Raw genomic sequence first — 14,233 nt, 5'->3', positions numbered from 1 at the left:
TGAATCTCCTATCGATTATTCCATCGATTAATTAGGTTGGTCCAATTTTTGACCTAAATTGGGTTATTTTCGACCCAGCGGTGCACTGGATTTCCCGACACAACATTAAATTTACTTCAACTTCAGTAGGCAACAAAGCTGTCCAAAAATGATGACTAATTTAAGATCTTCAGCCTGCCCAAATCCTAATCTCAACCCAACCTTGGGTAAAAGTAACCCAATCTGCTCAAAATTCAAAACTACCCAGCAAGTTGCTGAGGAAAACAGCCTAGCATTTCTTAATATAAATAAAAAACTAAATTTAGATTAATTAAGCCCTGATCACGGGGTTTCGGTGGGTCATTAAAAAATCTTAAATTAAATGGACTTTGCCCAAAATTTGGCTCAAATTATGCCTTAAATAACATTAAAGGGATACTTGACTCATTGGGCTATTTTTAGCAGTAAAAAGTTAATACTTTGTCCAGAATGAATTTGATAACTTCATTATTTTTTATGTACAATTAATACTTTTAAAAACATTTTTTTCCACTTGCTGTCGAGTGAAGATGACATAACTTTTGTTGAGGAAGTAGGTAGTGACCAGTTATGGCCAAAAAAACAAGTGAGCCATGATCGGTCGTTACCTACTTCCTCAGCACAGGTGATGTCATGTTTTTACAGGTATTAATTGTACAAGAAAAATATGAAATGATCAAATTCATCCTGGACCAAATATTAAATTTTTACTTTTAGTATCCCTTTAAAAAGTATTACATATGATGTCCAGAGGTATTAAATTTATTTTATACAATTGATGTTTTACAATAAAATTGCTCGAAATTTGAAAAGAAAAATGTACTGGTCATGTCACCAATGTCCAACACAAAACAGTAATGCCACCTAGTGGCGGAAAAATTACCTTACACAAATCTATTTAATTGTTTAGTATATATTTTTAACTTCAAATAACATTATGTATTACTTACTATGAAGTTACTGAATCAATTAATAGAAACTTAAAAGCACATTTGTATTTGGTAACCATATTTGTCCACTTTTATAATAATGAACAACAGTATGAAAAACTTGAAAACTATATTTTATTGTACATTCAGTACAGATATAAGGTGGGATTAATTGTGAGGTAACTATAGAAATCATGTGATTAATTATGATTAAAAATTTGAATCGACTGACATTCTATGCATAATACTCTATGTATGTATGTGTGACATTGTTAAAGCATTTCCCTTAAATATTTCCATATTTTTTCCAGCGAATAATAAATGATGCAGAGGTTCTAATTGTGCTCAATATGATCATTTATGTTAATCGTTCACACAATTTGCTTCTCATTGGCAGCTCGAGGAAGCAGCCGGGACACTTAAGGCGGAGCAGGAGGCGGCAGCGAGGCTAAAGAAGAGCCAGGCGGAGATGCAGAAACAGGCCCAGAACCTGGAGCTGAGCCTCGGGGAGGTGCAAGACAAGTGCAAACAGCTGGAGGAGGCCAAGACGGAACTGGAGAGGCAGCTGACGACACTGCGGGCCGAGCTGGAGGCGGAGAAGAGGGAGCGCAGCATCAAGACGGAAGTCATCGCTGACCTCCAGGGTGAGCCCCCCGCGTTCATGTCGGGGCTTTGGGCACGCAATCGTTTCAATTATAAAGAATGTGATTCTTTTTTAGAATGTCAAGCTTAAAGTGATACTTGACTCATTGAGCCAATTTCAGCAGTAAAAAGTTTATATTTTGTCCAGAATTAATTTGATAATTTCATTATTTTTCATGCACAATTAAGACCTTTAAAAACTAATTTTTCCATTTGCAAGATGACATCACCTGTGCTGAAGAAGTAGGTAACGACCAATCATGGCTCAGTTTACTAACCACACCCAGAAAACAGGTGAGCCGTGATTGGTCGTTACCTACTTCCTCAGCACAGGTGATGTCATCTTCAGTCGACAGCAAGTGGAAAAAATCGTTTTTAAAGGTATTAATTGTACATGGAAAAATAATGAAGTTATCAAATTAATTAATTAACTATCCCTTTAATCAAATGACCAAAAACACCTAATGGATCACTTAATGTTTTTTTTTATTTTTTTTTATACTAAGACATTAATGTTAGCATCTGCTGCATGCACAACTTGGAGCTCTGACAGGCAATAAGACGTTAATTGTTTATTTGGAGTAAGTCTTTGGAAATTTGTAGGTCATTATGTGGAAACAGCTTGTGAAAATCCCAAAGCTGACGCTGCGCCAGAGCTTTTTGCGTGATGCTGTTTGGAAACGTAATTTTTTCAACGCTCATTGGAGACATTGAATAACAAAGTGTGGCCTGTTTGCATGACGCTTCCTTTTTTCCCCTAAAAAAAAAAAGTGGGTGGAGATAGGTCAAAGTGGAAAATATAAGTCTCACCTTCGGATGTTAGGTTGTTTTCCATGAAGTTTTTACTCATTTTATGTATTTTTTTCCCCCTGGTTGTCATGTGTATAATACACTCGTATTCACCTGCCTCAGGACAAACATCTGGCCTGAAAGAGGAGGTGAAAGAAATGAAGTCATGTTTCTCCATCGGCCAGATTGAAAAGAACCAACTTCAGGAGAAGCTCAACGACCTTGAAAAGGTTGATTTAAATTTGTTTTTACTCATGTATTGAACATTACCCAATTATGGATCAAAAATGGACCGATCTACTTTATGGGTCAATTTTGACCCAACTTTTTGGGTTGTTTTATACAAAATGACCCAATTTTTTAACCCAAGTAAAGGATTTGACCAATATTTATGAATTGTTTTACGCTAAAAGACCCATTTCTTGAATCTTGAAGTAGAGGATTGGTCCATTTTTGACCCAACTGTTTATAGAGTGAAGGTTTGAGAGAAATGATGCGCAAACTAAGAAGTTCTAGCCACTGAAGTGCACTTTGACCATTTAGGAAAAGAGCAACCAAGAGATCGAGCTGACGTTCAAGCTGAAGTCGCTCCAACAGAGTCTGGAGCAGGAGGAGGCCGAACATAAAGTTGCCAAAGCAAAGTTGGCCGACGAAAACCAAATTTACCAGACCATTGAGGTGGCAAAATCTGCGGCCTTAAAAGGTGATTTACAGATTTTTACAATAAATGTGAGTGCAAGAAAAATCCAATTTTTTCTATTTTGTCAATCAGAGATGGAGCGCACCCTTCAGGAGGAGCGTAATCTGAAGCATGAGGTGGAAGCCAAGCTGCTGCAGCTGAAGAAAGATCACTCCATGCTGGACTGCGATTATAAACAGGGTCAGCACAAATTGGAGGAGCTGCAAGCGCAAAAGGGAAGAGTTTCTGAAGAGGTGTGTTTGGGGATATCATACTCATCATATGGTTGGTCTTTTTTTAGGCTTAAATTGATACCGATTTTTGGCAGGAAAAAAACGACCAATTTACAAATGATTGGCCGATTAATTTAAAAGATGTATAATGCATAATCCCCTCTAACGCATTTCAATGGGTGTCAGTTACATGCGGATTTTTGCTATTCCTCGCGAATAGTGGTTGTCAACTGTAAATATGTTTTATTTTTATTTTTATAACCACCAGTTCAATGTGTCTCATATTAAACACATTTATTTTTTATGTACGTCGCACAATTTTTTTTTTTCTTTTTTCAATTCCTTGCAGAATTTGCATTGCTCACATAAACATTGCTTGTAAAGATTGCGATTTGCTTTGTTTTGAATGATAGGTCCAAAGAATGACTTCAACAAATTTCTGTAAGGATACAAGGATACTGTATAGATTTATGTATAAATATGTAATAATCTGTATATGTATATACTAGGGGTGTCAGGTGATTAAAATTTTTAATCAAAATTAATCGCATTACTTCAATAGATTAATCGCAAATTTTGGATCTGTTCTAGATTTACAATAAAATATTTTTATTTATTTTTATATTATTATACATTAAGTTTTTATACTCTTGTTAACATAATGTGTTATTATATATGCACTTATATATAAGTGGTAAAAACAATGTTAAACTAATAGAAATATGGCTGCATCTTTTCGTCATAATAATTCATAAAATTGAGTTAAAATGAAAAAGGTGTACTGTACTGTAAAAAAAAACAAGTGTGATATTGATTTGTGTTGGTCATTTTTCTGCCACTAGATGCCATAATTGCATTTGTAAAGCATTGGGGACAGCTCTGCATTTTGCTTTTCATATTACACATGTAATCTTTAGCATGAAGTAACTTGTCAAATTCAGCACACTTTTAAAATTGTAAAACACAACTCCACAAATGGAGTCTCCACAAATATATGGATTATTCATTTATTAGTGCAAAATTTTGACGTGGACGTGTCTGCTGCGGGCTTTTGTGGCGTTGAAAAATTAAAGCACTCATTTTGACACCCCTTGTATATACATTTAAAATATTAAAATTTTCAAGTAATATTAAATAAAAAACATATTAAAATCTATGCATATTTATTATATACATTGAATAAATAATGAAACCATTGTTACTCTTATGTAAGAGTACATAAAAGTAAAAATAGTTGCCAAATATCGGCCATTTGGCTGATTATTTTGGCCAATGTTTGAAGGGCCATAATTGGCTGGCTGATTAATCTAGCTGTAAAAAGCCACAAAGCCCTGTATGCTAAATGGGGACCAAATTGAAATGATACTTGTCAACTGAAAGATTTTTCCATTGGACACTGATTTGGTATCATACTTAACAGTTGAAATTAGATGCAATTTATTCAAGGCAGGGCTTAGCTCCTTATCCCTAGTTTTAATACAATGTCAAATAATAGCCTTATTAATACCAGTGTTCAGTTCCTAATGACCCTGCAGAATTCCTACAAATAGATCAACTTATTCAGGGTACGACTGTGCTTATGCAGGTAAAGACCCTGAGCCTGCGTCTGGAGCAGGAAGCCCACAAGCGTAGTCTGGCCCAGAGCGACCTGAAGATGGAGAAACAGCAGGTGACCGTCCTGCGCACCTCCGAGAAGCAGCTCAAACAGGAGCTCAACCAACTGCTGGAGATTAAGCAGGTCCTGGATAAACAAAACCAGGAGCTGCGCAGGTCAGCTAAACACACCAGCGTGCTGATCTGATTTAAGGAAATTGTTGCGGGCGTGACAGATTCATGGTGCCGTTACAGGGAGAAGCAAGAGTCGGAAGGCCTGCTGAAAGATTTAAAGGACCAGCTGGAGGCGGAGCAATATTTCACGGTAGAAATTTCTGCACACTACAATGCCCACCATGTTTGAAAGTCAGGATTGCTTAGTTAGCTACATCATCGGAAATCCCGTCTCTGTGTTAGACCCTTTACAAGACGCAGATCCGCGAGTTGAAGGAGGAGTGTGATGAGAGGAACACCTTGTACAAAGAGGCTCAACAACGTCTGGACGAGTACCAGGAGGAGAGGTAACTGCAGGCTGTAACACACTACAGTACATGAATATTCAAGGGGCACAAAGGAGTGACGAGGATTTTTGCTGCAGGGCCCCGCTCTCGTGTCATTTACATATATGCATTGCAATACGTTACTTAAACCAATAAATACATATATATTGGTATCAGTGCCAATACCAGGCTTATTCAGAGTTTCCGCGGGTCATTAAAAAGCTTTTCTTTCTTTTTTTTTATTATGAAATGGATTTTGCTGAAATTAAGGCCTTAAATGACATGAAAGTCCAGAGGCATTACAAAATGAAATACAATTGACGTAAAATCGTTGTTGTTCATGCTTTAGTTTACATATAACATTGTGCACGAGTTGCTTCATGTTCCAAATACCAGTTGCTTTGAATTTAACAATAGGGCTGCTTGATTATGGAAAAAATAATAATCACAATTATTTTGTCAATAATTGAAATCACGATTATTCAAACGGTGATTTATTTTTTGGTACAAAACAAGAAAATGTTTAAGCATTTAAAAATATTAAGACCAATTGAAAAAATAGAAATTTATTATTTATTAAATTATGTAATTTACTTTATTAATTTATAATAATATATATTTATAATAAATTATTATATTATTATTATATATTATTTATTTATTTATGTTGGCAAAAACTCAAAGTTGGAGTGCACTGTGCAGTAGGATGATCATTTATTTTTGGTATAAAAAAAAAAAGGAAAATGTTTACACATTTAAAAATATTAAAACCAATTTAAAAAAATAGAAACACTTTAATTATGTAAGTTCCCTTTGGAATTTATAATATATATATATATATATGTATATATATATATATATAAAATTGAAATTGTAATTGAATTCTTCATCAATTGCACAGCCTAATCACCAATGTCCAACATGAAACACAATGTTATCTAGTGGCAGAAAATGACCTCAACACAAATCTAAGACTCAATGTTCACTTCAAATAACTTTATGATTTACTTACTATAAAATTACTACATCAATGAACTAAAAGATAGAACCACATTTGTATTTGGTAACCATATTTGTCTTTTATGTTAAGCCAAACAAAATCTGACATTGAGTAAATCCTCTGCAGTGGTTTGGGCTATAGTATACTACTGCAGTTTGACACACTGGCGAACCATCATATGCTTCTAACAGAAAAAAGTCTTTGTTCACGTCAATGTGTTAAATAAAATTTTATATATCAAAAGTTTTACATGTATTGGTACTCTGTATCGGAGTGAATACTCACTCGTACTGGTATTTGTGCGGGGGGAAAAAGGGGGTATTGAACATGCCCATTAAACAGATCTAGTGTTAACAGTGTAGTGTCTTGGTTGGTCTATCATTAATATAAACCACTGCAGTATGTGTTCTGGGGTTGCCATGGCAACAAGACAGTTTTATAATTGCCTATAGATGCCACAAGCACTACACGGAGCTCCTCAACTCACTTCAACATTGTTCCTTGGTATTAAGATGGCAGCAAGGCACTAAATGAAGACAGTGTGAGAGCATGATGACTTGTGTTCCAAAACAATGAATAGGTGAGATTTTTAGCAATCTGTGAATAGGCAATTACACAAATAAAAAATTAATTAAATACATGCCACTTTAATTTCCTTACTTGACCTGACACTTGAAATATCCATAATGCATCTTTATTTGACCTTTTTTTTTTCCTGTAAAAGAACAGCTGTTCATACCGTTTATTTCCACCACTTCCATTGATGAGTTCCGCCTTATTTCAACTTCCCGCCCGTAGGGAATCGCTGGCTTCCCAGCTGGAAGTCAGCCTGACCAAGGCGGACTCGGAGCAGTTGGCCCGCTCCATCGCCGAGGAGCAGTACTCCGATCTGGAGAAGGAGAAGATCATGAAGCAGCTGGAGATCAAAGACATGATGGCCAGACACAAACAGGAGCTCGGCGACAAGGAGGCCACCATCACCTCGGTGAGATGGCAACAAAAATATTCCCATATTTTGATTTGGGTTTTCCCTGGCCAGGAGTCGCATTAAAGTTGACTTGTCGGAGCTCCTCAAGCCGATTTGTCTCCTTAACAGCTGGAAGAGTCCAATCGCACCCTGACCGTGGATGTGGCCAACCTTGCCAGCGAGAAGGAAGAACTCAACAACCAGCTGAAAGAACTGCAGCAACGTGAGTCCTCCAGAAAAAAAGAAAGAAAAAAAACTCTCCATATTCTGTAAATAAACCTCTGAGCCTTTTATATTGTGCTATTTCTGCAGAGCTCCAGGAAGCAAAGGATGAAGAGCAGACCATGAGCACTCTCATTGCCAACTTTGAAAAGCAGTTGCAGACTGAAAAGACGCTCAAAATTCAGGTGTGTCTGTGTGTCACGCCGCCTACGCAGGGCTCGAAAGCGCTGACTCGTTCACGTTCAAGTAAATAATTGTGTTGTCAGACATCATCATTGCTCTACCCCCCAGAAAATATATTCCATTTCAGGCTTGTGATTTCACTCTAAATGTTATTCACAGCAAAAGCAGGCTTCATTTACTGTGTTTATCTTAAATATGTCCTATTAAGATTCCATTAAAGTGCAGAGCTGAAGCATTACATCTTAACTTAATGCGAGTGCTGCTAATTGCCTTCTCCCGAATGAGATGACACTAAAAACACATCTTTTTCTTTTTTTTTCCTGGAGAAAAACTAAAAACACATCTTAAAAAATATGTAGGTTGGTAAACAAGGTACCCGTGCACGTTATTTTTGCATTTACCGTCGTCATCGCAAATTGTGGCAGGCCATCAACAAGCTCGCCGAGGTGATGAACCGAAGGGTGCCGGCGAGGGGAGGCCACCGGAGCACGGACACGGAGGTGCACAAGAAGGAGAAGGAGAACAGGAAGCTCCAACTGGAGCTCAGATCGGAGAAGGACAAACTCAACAGCACCATCATCAAATTCCAGCGAGAACTGTCGGAAATGCAGGCGGTGAGTACGCCCGTGCAGAATATGCAGCCAAATATATGAAGAGGAAAGCGGATTGGGTTTTTTAGAGAAACAAACTGATTTTTGGGCGTTATTCAATATAAAAGTTTCCCAGTTGTACTATTTTTTGCTCTGAGAAAGTTGGTACATTTTCAGTACAACATTGCTCCATTGTAAATGATCAGGAGTCCTACCCGCGAGCGGACCATCCCGTTTTTCAGGGAGGCTGGAATGGATTAATGGCATTTCCATTCATTTCAATGGTGATAGATACTTTATACCAGGGGTCAACCTTTTTTTTTTTAATTCAATTCTCAATTCTTCAATTTTTGGCAATTTCATGGACATTTTATGATAACTTTGCGCTTTTCCTCTTCCTTTTTGGACATTTTATGGTCACTTTTTGGACACTTTTAGGTCATTTAAAAAACTTTTTCATCTACCTTTCATCTCTTTTTCTGAAAACTTACAAATTTGGAATATTTTTATAATAATATAAATCATTCATTCATTTAAAGAATATTATCGGGAGTTCTTTTTGTGGACATTTTATAATTTTCTTTCTTATGTTTTCTTTTCTGCCTTTTTTTTTTTTAAAGATTTTTCTGACTTTTTGGGCAATTCCAAAGACATTTTATGGTTACTTTTTGAACGTTTCCTGTAATTTATAAAATTAATTTTCTGACTTTTGGGGGGAAATTTCATATAGATTATTTGATCATTTTCAGCTTTTTCTCTTCCTTTTGGACATTTTTAGGTATTTTCAAAAACTTTGTCATCTGTCTTCCGTCTCTCTTTTTCTGAAAACTTACAAATTTGGACTATTTAAAAAAAAATCTAAATCATTCATTCATTTAAAGAATATTATCGGGAGTTCTTTTTGTTGTTGTTGACATTTTATAATTACTTTTTAGACGTTTTCTTTTCTGCCTTTTTTTTTTTTTTTAGATTTTTCTGACTTTTTGGGCAATTCCAAAGACATTTTATGGTTATTTTTTTGAATGTTTCCTGTCATTTATAAAATGAATTTTCTGACTTTTGGGGGTAAATTTCATATAGATTATATGATCATTTTCAGCTTTTTCTCTTCCTTTTGGACATTTTTAGGTATTTTCAAAAACTTTGTCATCTGTCTTCCGTCTCTCTTTTTATGAAAACTTACAAATTTGGACTATTTAAAAAAAAATCTAAATCATTCATTCATTTAAAGAATATTATCGGGAGTTCTTTTTGTTGTTGTTGACATTTTATAATTACTTTTTAGACGTTTTCTTTCTGCCTTTTTTTTTTTTTTAAAGATTTTCCTGACTTTTTGGGCAATTCCAAAGACATTTTATGGTTATTTTTTGAACGTTTCCTGTCATTTATAAAATGAATTTTCTGACTTTTTGGGGGAAATTTTGTATAGATTTTCTAATAATTTTCTGCTTTTTCTTTTCCTTTTGGACATTTTTAGGAGTTCTTTTTGTTGTTGTTGACATTTTATAATTACTTTTTGGACATTTCTTGTCATTATAAAATTAATTTTCTGACTTTTGTGGGGACATTTTGTATAGATTTTATGATAATTTTCTGCTTTTTCTTTTCCTTTTGGACATTTTTAGGTGTTTTCAAAAACGTTTTCATCCATCTTCCGTCTCTCTTTTTCTGACAACTCACCAATTAGGACTGTCATTTTTTGAATATTTAATTATTATTTTTTAAATTCAAATTGTTAATCCACTGAAATATTTTATCTTAAAAAAAAAAAAGAATTTTATATTTAAAAAATGTTAGCGATCCACAGGGAGCCAGAGGAGAGGGACTAAAGAGCCACATGTGGCTCCAGAGCCGCATGTTGCGAACCCCTGCTTTATTCACTTATCTATTTATCTTCAGTTAAATTTCATGATAGCATGTTTGTCTGTGTGGTGTAGACCATCGCAGAGGAGAACCAGGTGCGTCAGGAGCTTCAGATGGTGCTAGCCAGCAAGGACAGCGACATCGAGCAGCTCCGCTGCCAGCTCACCTCCCTAAGCGTTCACTCTCTGGACTCCACCAGCATCAGCAGCGGCAACGACTTGGACGTGGGCGAAGGCTACCCAGGTTAGCAACGAGCATTTGACTATCCATCACTTCTCGAAACTTTTTCCGTTTCCTCTCTGTCCGCGTCATATTCTGCACCATCATCTGCGGTGTTTTTGACCTTTTTCCTCCCCCCCTTCTTTATTCTTCTTCCCCCCCACCTCGGGCGCAGTGCGCATTACTCACTCACACACCTCCGAATCAATGTCCTTCACCTACCAGCGCACACACAAATCGGTGCGCATCGACACCCGGCCCGACCGCCGTTCGGCGCGCTCTCTCTTTGACTCTGACTCTGAGGATGAAGAAGAAGAAGATGAAAGTGAAGAGCAGGGCCAGCGCCCCCTGGCTCTCACTAACCAGCAATCTGAGCCTGACCCTGCAGGTGACCCCTGCATGGTGGTACAAACTAAAGAGAGGCTTGAACATTAAACAACGACTGCTAATTGATTTAAATTAAAAAACAAAAAAACTTGACCATGGTTGAGCTCAGCATGACGTAAACTAATCCCGCTACTCTGTTTACTCTGATTCTGCTGTGTGTTAATACGCTTGATGTCCACCGATGCGTACTCACAGCTTGACTTGCGACCTGTTTTGTTCACATTCCACCTCAAAAGACGCACGTGGTTTGTTATGTACAAATCATGGACAAAAAAGTCTTGGCATATATTGAGGGAAATTCAATTAACCACGAGAAGAATATTACATAAAATGTTGAATTTGTGTTGTTTCAGATTCCAGACTTGAGGGTTGGCTTTCGCTCCCTACCAAGCACACAAAACGGTTCGGCTGGGACAAAAAGGTAACGTCATCGCATTTGATGAATTTCCTTTTTATTCTTATTTTATTTCAAACCAAATTTGACATTTGTTTTCCTTCAACAGTTTGTAGTGGTTAGCAGTAAGAAGATTCTGTTCTACAACAGCGAGCAGGACCGAGAACTGGCCAACCCTTTCATGATCTTGGACATAGAGTGAGTTGATTCCTATTTTTACTTTAAGATTTAAAAAAAAATGTATGCACGGATTACTAGGGACATAACGATGTCCAATTGTCACGATATGATAATTTATCTCGATATTGTGGGGAGACACATAGCTCAAATAGTACAGGTAACATTAACCTCAATGTACATAAACAACCTACAATCATTAATAACACTTAATATTGAGGCACTTATGAATGCACACATTGTGAATTCAGTAAATTTGCAGAGGAACTCAAATGTGCTACATTCCCCTTCATCTTGCGATTAGCGTGGGTCTTAAACGTAGGTGGCCAAAACATGCTAAATTAAAATTAAACTGCACCAATAAACTAACCACCAGACTGTGCTGTAACTGCACAAATGGAAAACTTTTTTAAGAGATTTGCTGCTATTATCTCATTAACTCATTTTCGATTTTAAATGTTTTAAGTGTCCCAAAGTCGTATTTATACGTTTTTTTTTAATGCTATAGCATACAGAAGGCTTTGATGCAGCCTCTCAACTGCAGAAAATGGTTGAAGAAATGGTAGTTATTACAAATATGGACAGTAGATGGCAGCAGAGCAAAAGAGATCAACCAGGGCCATGTTGAAAAAAAGCTCATTTACCCACAGTTCTAAACAGATTTGTGAACAATGATGAAACTTAGCTATATTTTAATGCTAATTGCTGCAAAACGGAAACAGATAGAAATGTACTCTTTTTTTCTTTTTTTTTCCTGATGAAAGAATAGACTAATTTGTCTTTTGGTAGGTTTTTAGAGCAATAGAACACAATATTATGTGGGCCTTGCAAAATCAATCAAAATTCAGTAAAACAGCTAGGAGGACATGGAATATGCAAGGCCTATTATAGATAAAAACATTTAGACATGAAATGTTTGTGGCATTATTGCCTCAAAGTTCAAATCTCGCTTTAACATGAAAGTATTGGAACAAACCAATGATCCTGATTATCCCTGCTTTAAATTTGAGCATGGCTAAAACTTTGTGCTATTAGAGATTTTACAAGAGCACGTTCTGACTGAGCTAAACGATTTGCCCTAAGCTACCTCCAACACGCCGGACCACGAATCATTCAAATTTAATAGGGAATAGGATCCGGAAAAAGCCGGTGATTCATAGGTTGAAAATGACTTCAACATTCACATCCTGATTCGACATTTGCTGTCTTATATTGCAACAGAATTATTTAAAAAATCTTTTTTTTTTTTTTTGCCTTATAGCAGATAATTAAATCTGACAAAATATAAACTTCTGTATGAGTGTTTTACTGCCATCACAATCAACATGAGATTTCCACTGTCAACTATCCCACTGTAGTTATTATTCCGGTTTCAACTCTTTCTCTCTTATTGCCCGACAGCAAACTCTTTCATGTCCGACCCGTCACTCAGACGGATGTGTACCGTGCAGACGCTGTAGAAATCCCACGGATATTTCAGGTAAGGCAATAATGCAATATGAATAAAACATTTTTTTTCTCCCCTTTTTCTCCTGTTGCTTTTTTTCTATGCTCCACCTCACAAAAAGTGAATTGTGAATATGTGGTGGATTACACATCAAATTTTAAAGGGAAAGTCTAACTACTGTATTCTGGTTAATATTATGTCAGTGGAATATAAGATAAGCAGCAAAATGCAGCAGTTTTTATCACTATCAAAAGGCAGCCATTTTTTTTTCAAATGCTGTCACGTGAAAATGACATCACAGTTGCTCAGGTCTTAGTTAACACAACCAATCACAGTTCAGCTTCAGAAAACAGATGAACTGTGATTGGTCGTTGCCTGAACGCTGAGTGACTGTGATGTCATCATCAGTCAACAGGAAGTGGCAAAATGGCCGCCCTCTGAGGTGAATAAAAATGGCTGGATTTTGCTTCATAACTTATATTCCTATTACAAATGTAATATTGATCAGAATGTCATGTTTAGACTAGTGAGGTCACATATATCATATTATTGTCAAGAAATGTTTAAGGTTCCACTTTAAAGCCAGTACTTCATTACAAAGTTACATTGCCAACTACTGGCTAGGTATGCTTACTACATCATTTTTTGTAGTGTTTGAGGCCAATTACGATATTTGTCAAAATAAAATCCCAATCACCGTTTAATCGGCCCATTAATTAAGAAACGATATAATGAATAAGGCGCTAATGGTGTCATCACATCCACTTCTTCCAGATCCTGTACGCCAACGAGGGTGAGAGCAAGCGCGATCAGGAGGTCGTCATGGAGACCACGCCCTTCGGCGAGCGCCCCTCCCACATCAGCCACAAGGGACACGAGTTCATCCTCACGCTCTATCACTTCCCCTCCAGCTGCGAGGCCTGCACCCGGCCACTCTGGCACGTATTTAAGCCCCCGCCGGCCCTCGAGTGCCGCCGCTGCCACACTAAGTGCCACAAGGACCACCTGGACAGGATGGAGGAGGTCATTGTGCCCTGCAAGGGTCAGTATACAACTATCACCTTATTTATTTTTAGTCAAGGTGTCCAAATTAGTGCGTTAATTTAAAGTTCCTGTAATGCCACAAAAAAAATTTAACGTGCGATTAATGACCGCCCCTTACTTAGAAAGCCAGTACTGGGGAAATCCAGTCACAACGCAGCATACACGTCCACGTCAAAATTTAGCAGTAATACATTTATTAATAATGCATATGTTTGGGGAGACAGGGGTCAAGTTGTATTTTACAATTTAAAAAATGTGTAGAATTTCACAAGTTACTTCAAGTTAAAGTAGATTAGATTTTAATATGAAAAGAAACATGCACTGAGCTGTCACCAATGTCTTACAAACGCAATTATG

The 14,233-nt window shown here is 36.8% G+C and overlaps 1 protein-coding gene across 2 annotated transcripts in view; it reads left to right on the top strand.

Annotated features, from left to right (window-relative positions):
- Positions 1–14,233, top strand: part of LOC144039332 (rho-associated protein kinase 2-like) — a 33,479-nt gene that overhangs the window by 15,711 nt on the left and 3,535 nt on the right. The window contains exons 15-30 of one of the 2 annotated variants that reach the window (XM_077552556.1): positions 1,345–1,591; positions 2,502–2,608; positions 2,922–3,081; positions 3,151–3,311; positions 4,876–5,060; positions 5,139–5,208; positions 5,301–5,404; positions 7,182–7,368; positions 7,480–7,573; positions 7,663–7,757; positions 8,181–8,369; positions 10,283–10,451; positions 11,168–11,235; positions 11,318–11,406; positions 12,787–12,865; positions 13,607–13,874. In XM_077552556.1, coding sequence (XP_077408682.1) covers positions 1,345–1,591; positions 2,502–2,608; positions 2,922–3,081; positions 3,151–3,311; positions 4,876–5,060; positions 5,139–5,208; positions 5,301–5,404; positions 7,182–7,368; positions 7,480–7,573; positions 7,663–7,757; positions 8,181–8,369; positions 10,283–10,451; positions 11,168–11,235; positions 11,318–11,406; positions 12,787–12,865; positions 13,607–13,874 — 2,272 coding nt within the window. Of the gene's footprint in view, positions 1–1,344; positions 1,592–2,501; positions 2,609–2,921; positions 3,312–4,875; positions 5,061–5,138; positions 5,209–5,300; positions 5,405–7,181; positions 7,369–7,479; positions 7,574–7,662; positions 7,758–8,180; positions 8,370–10,282; positions 10,452–11,167; positions 11,236–11,317; positions 11,407–12,786; positions 12,866–13,606; positions 13,875–14,233 lie in introns of both variants that reach the window. The other variant, XM_077552555.1, reaches the window with a different exon arrangement.

The sequence above is a fragment of the Vanacampus margaritifer genome, chromosome 19, assembly GCF_051991255.1.
Source record: "Vanacampus margaritifer isolate UIUO_Vmar chromosome 19, RoL_Vmar_1.0, whole genome shotgun sequence".
Classification (NCBI taxonomy): Eukaryota; Metazoa; Chordata; class Actinopteri; order Syngnathiformes; family Syngnathidae; genus Vanacampus; species Vanacampus margaritifer.
Note: the sequence above shows the minus strand (reverse complement) of the source record. Positions and strands in the feature narration are given on the sequence as shown.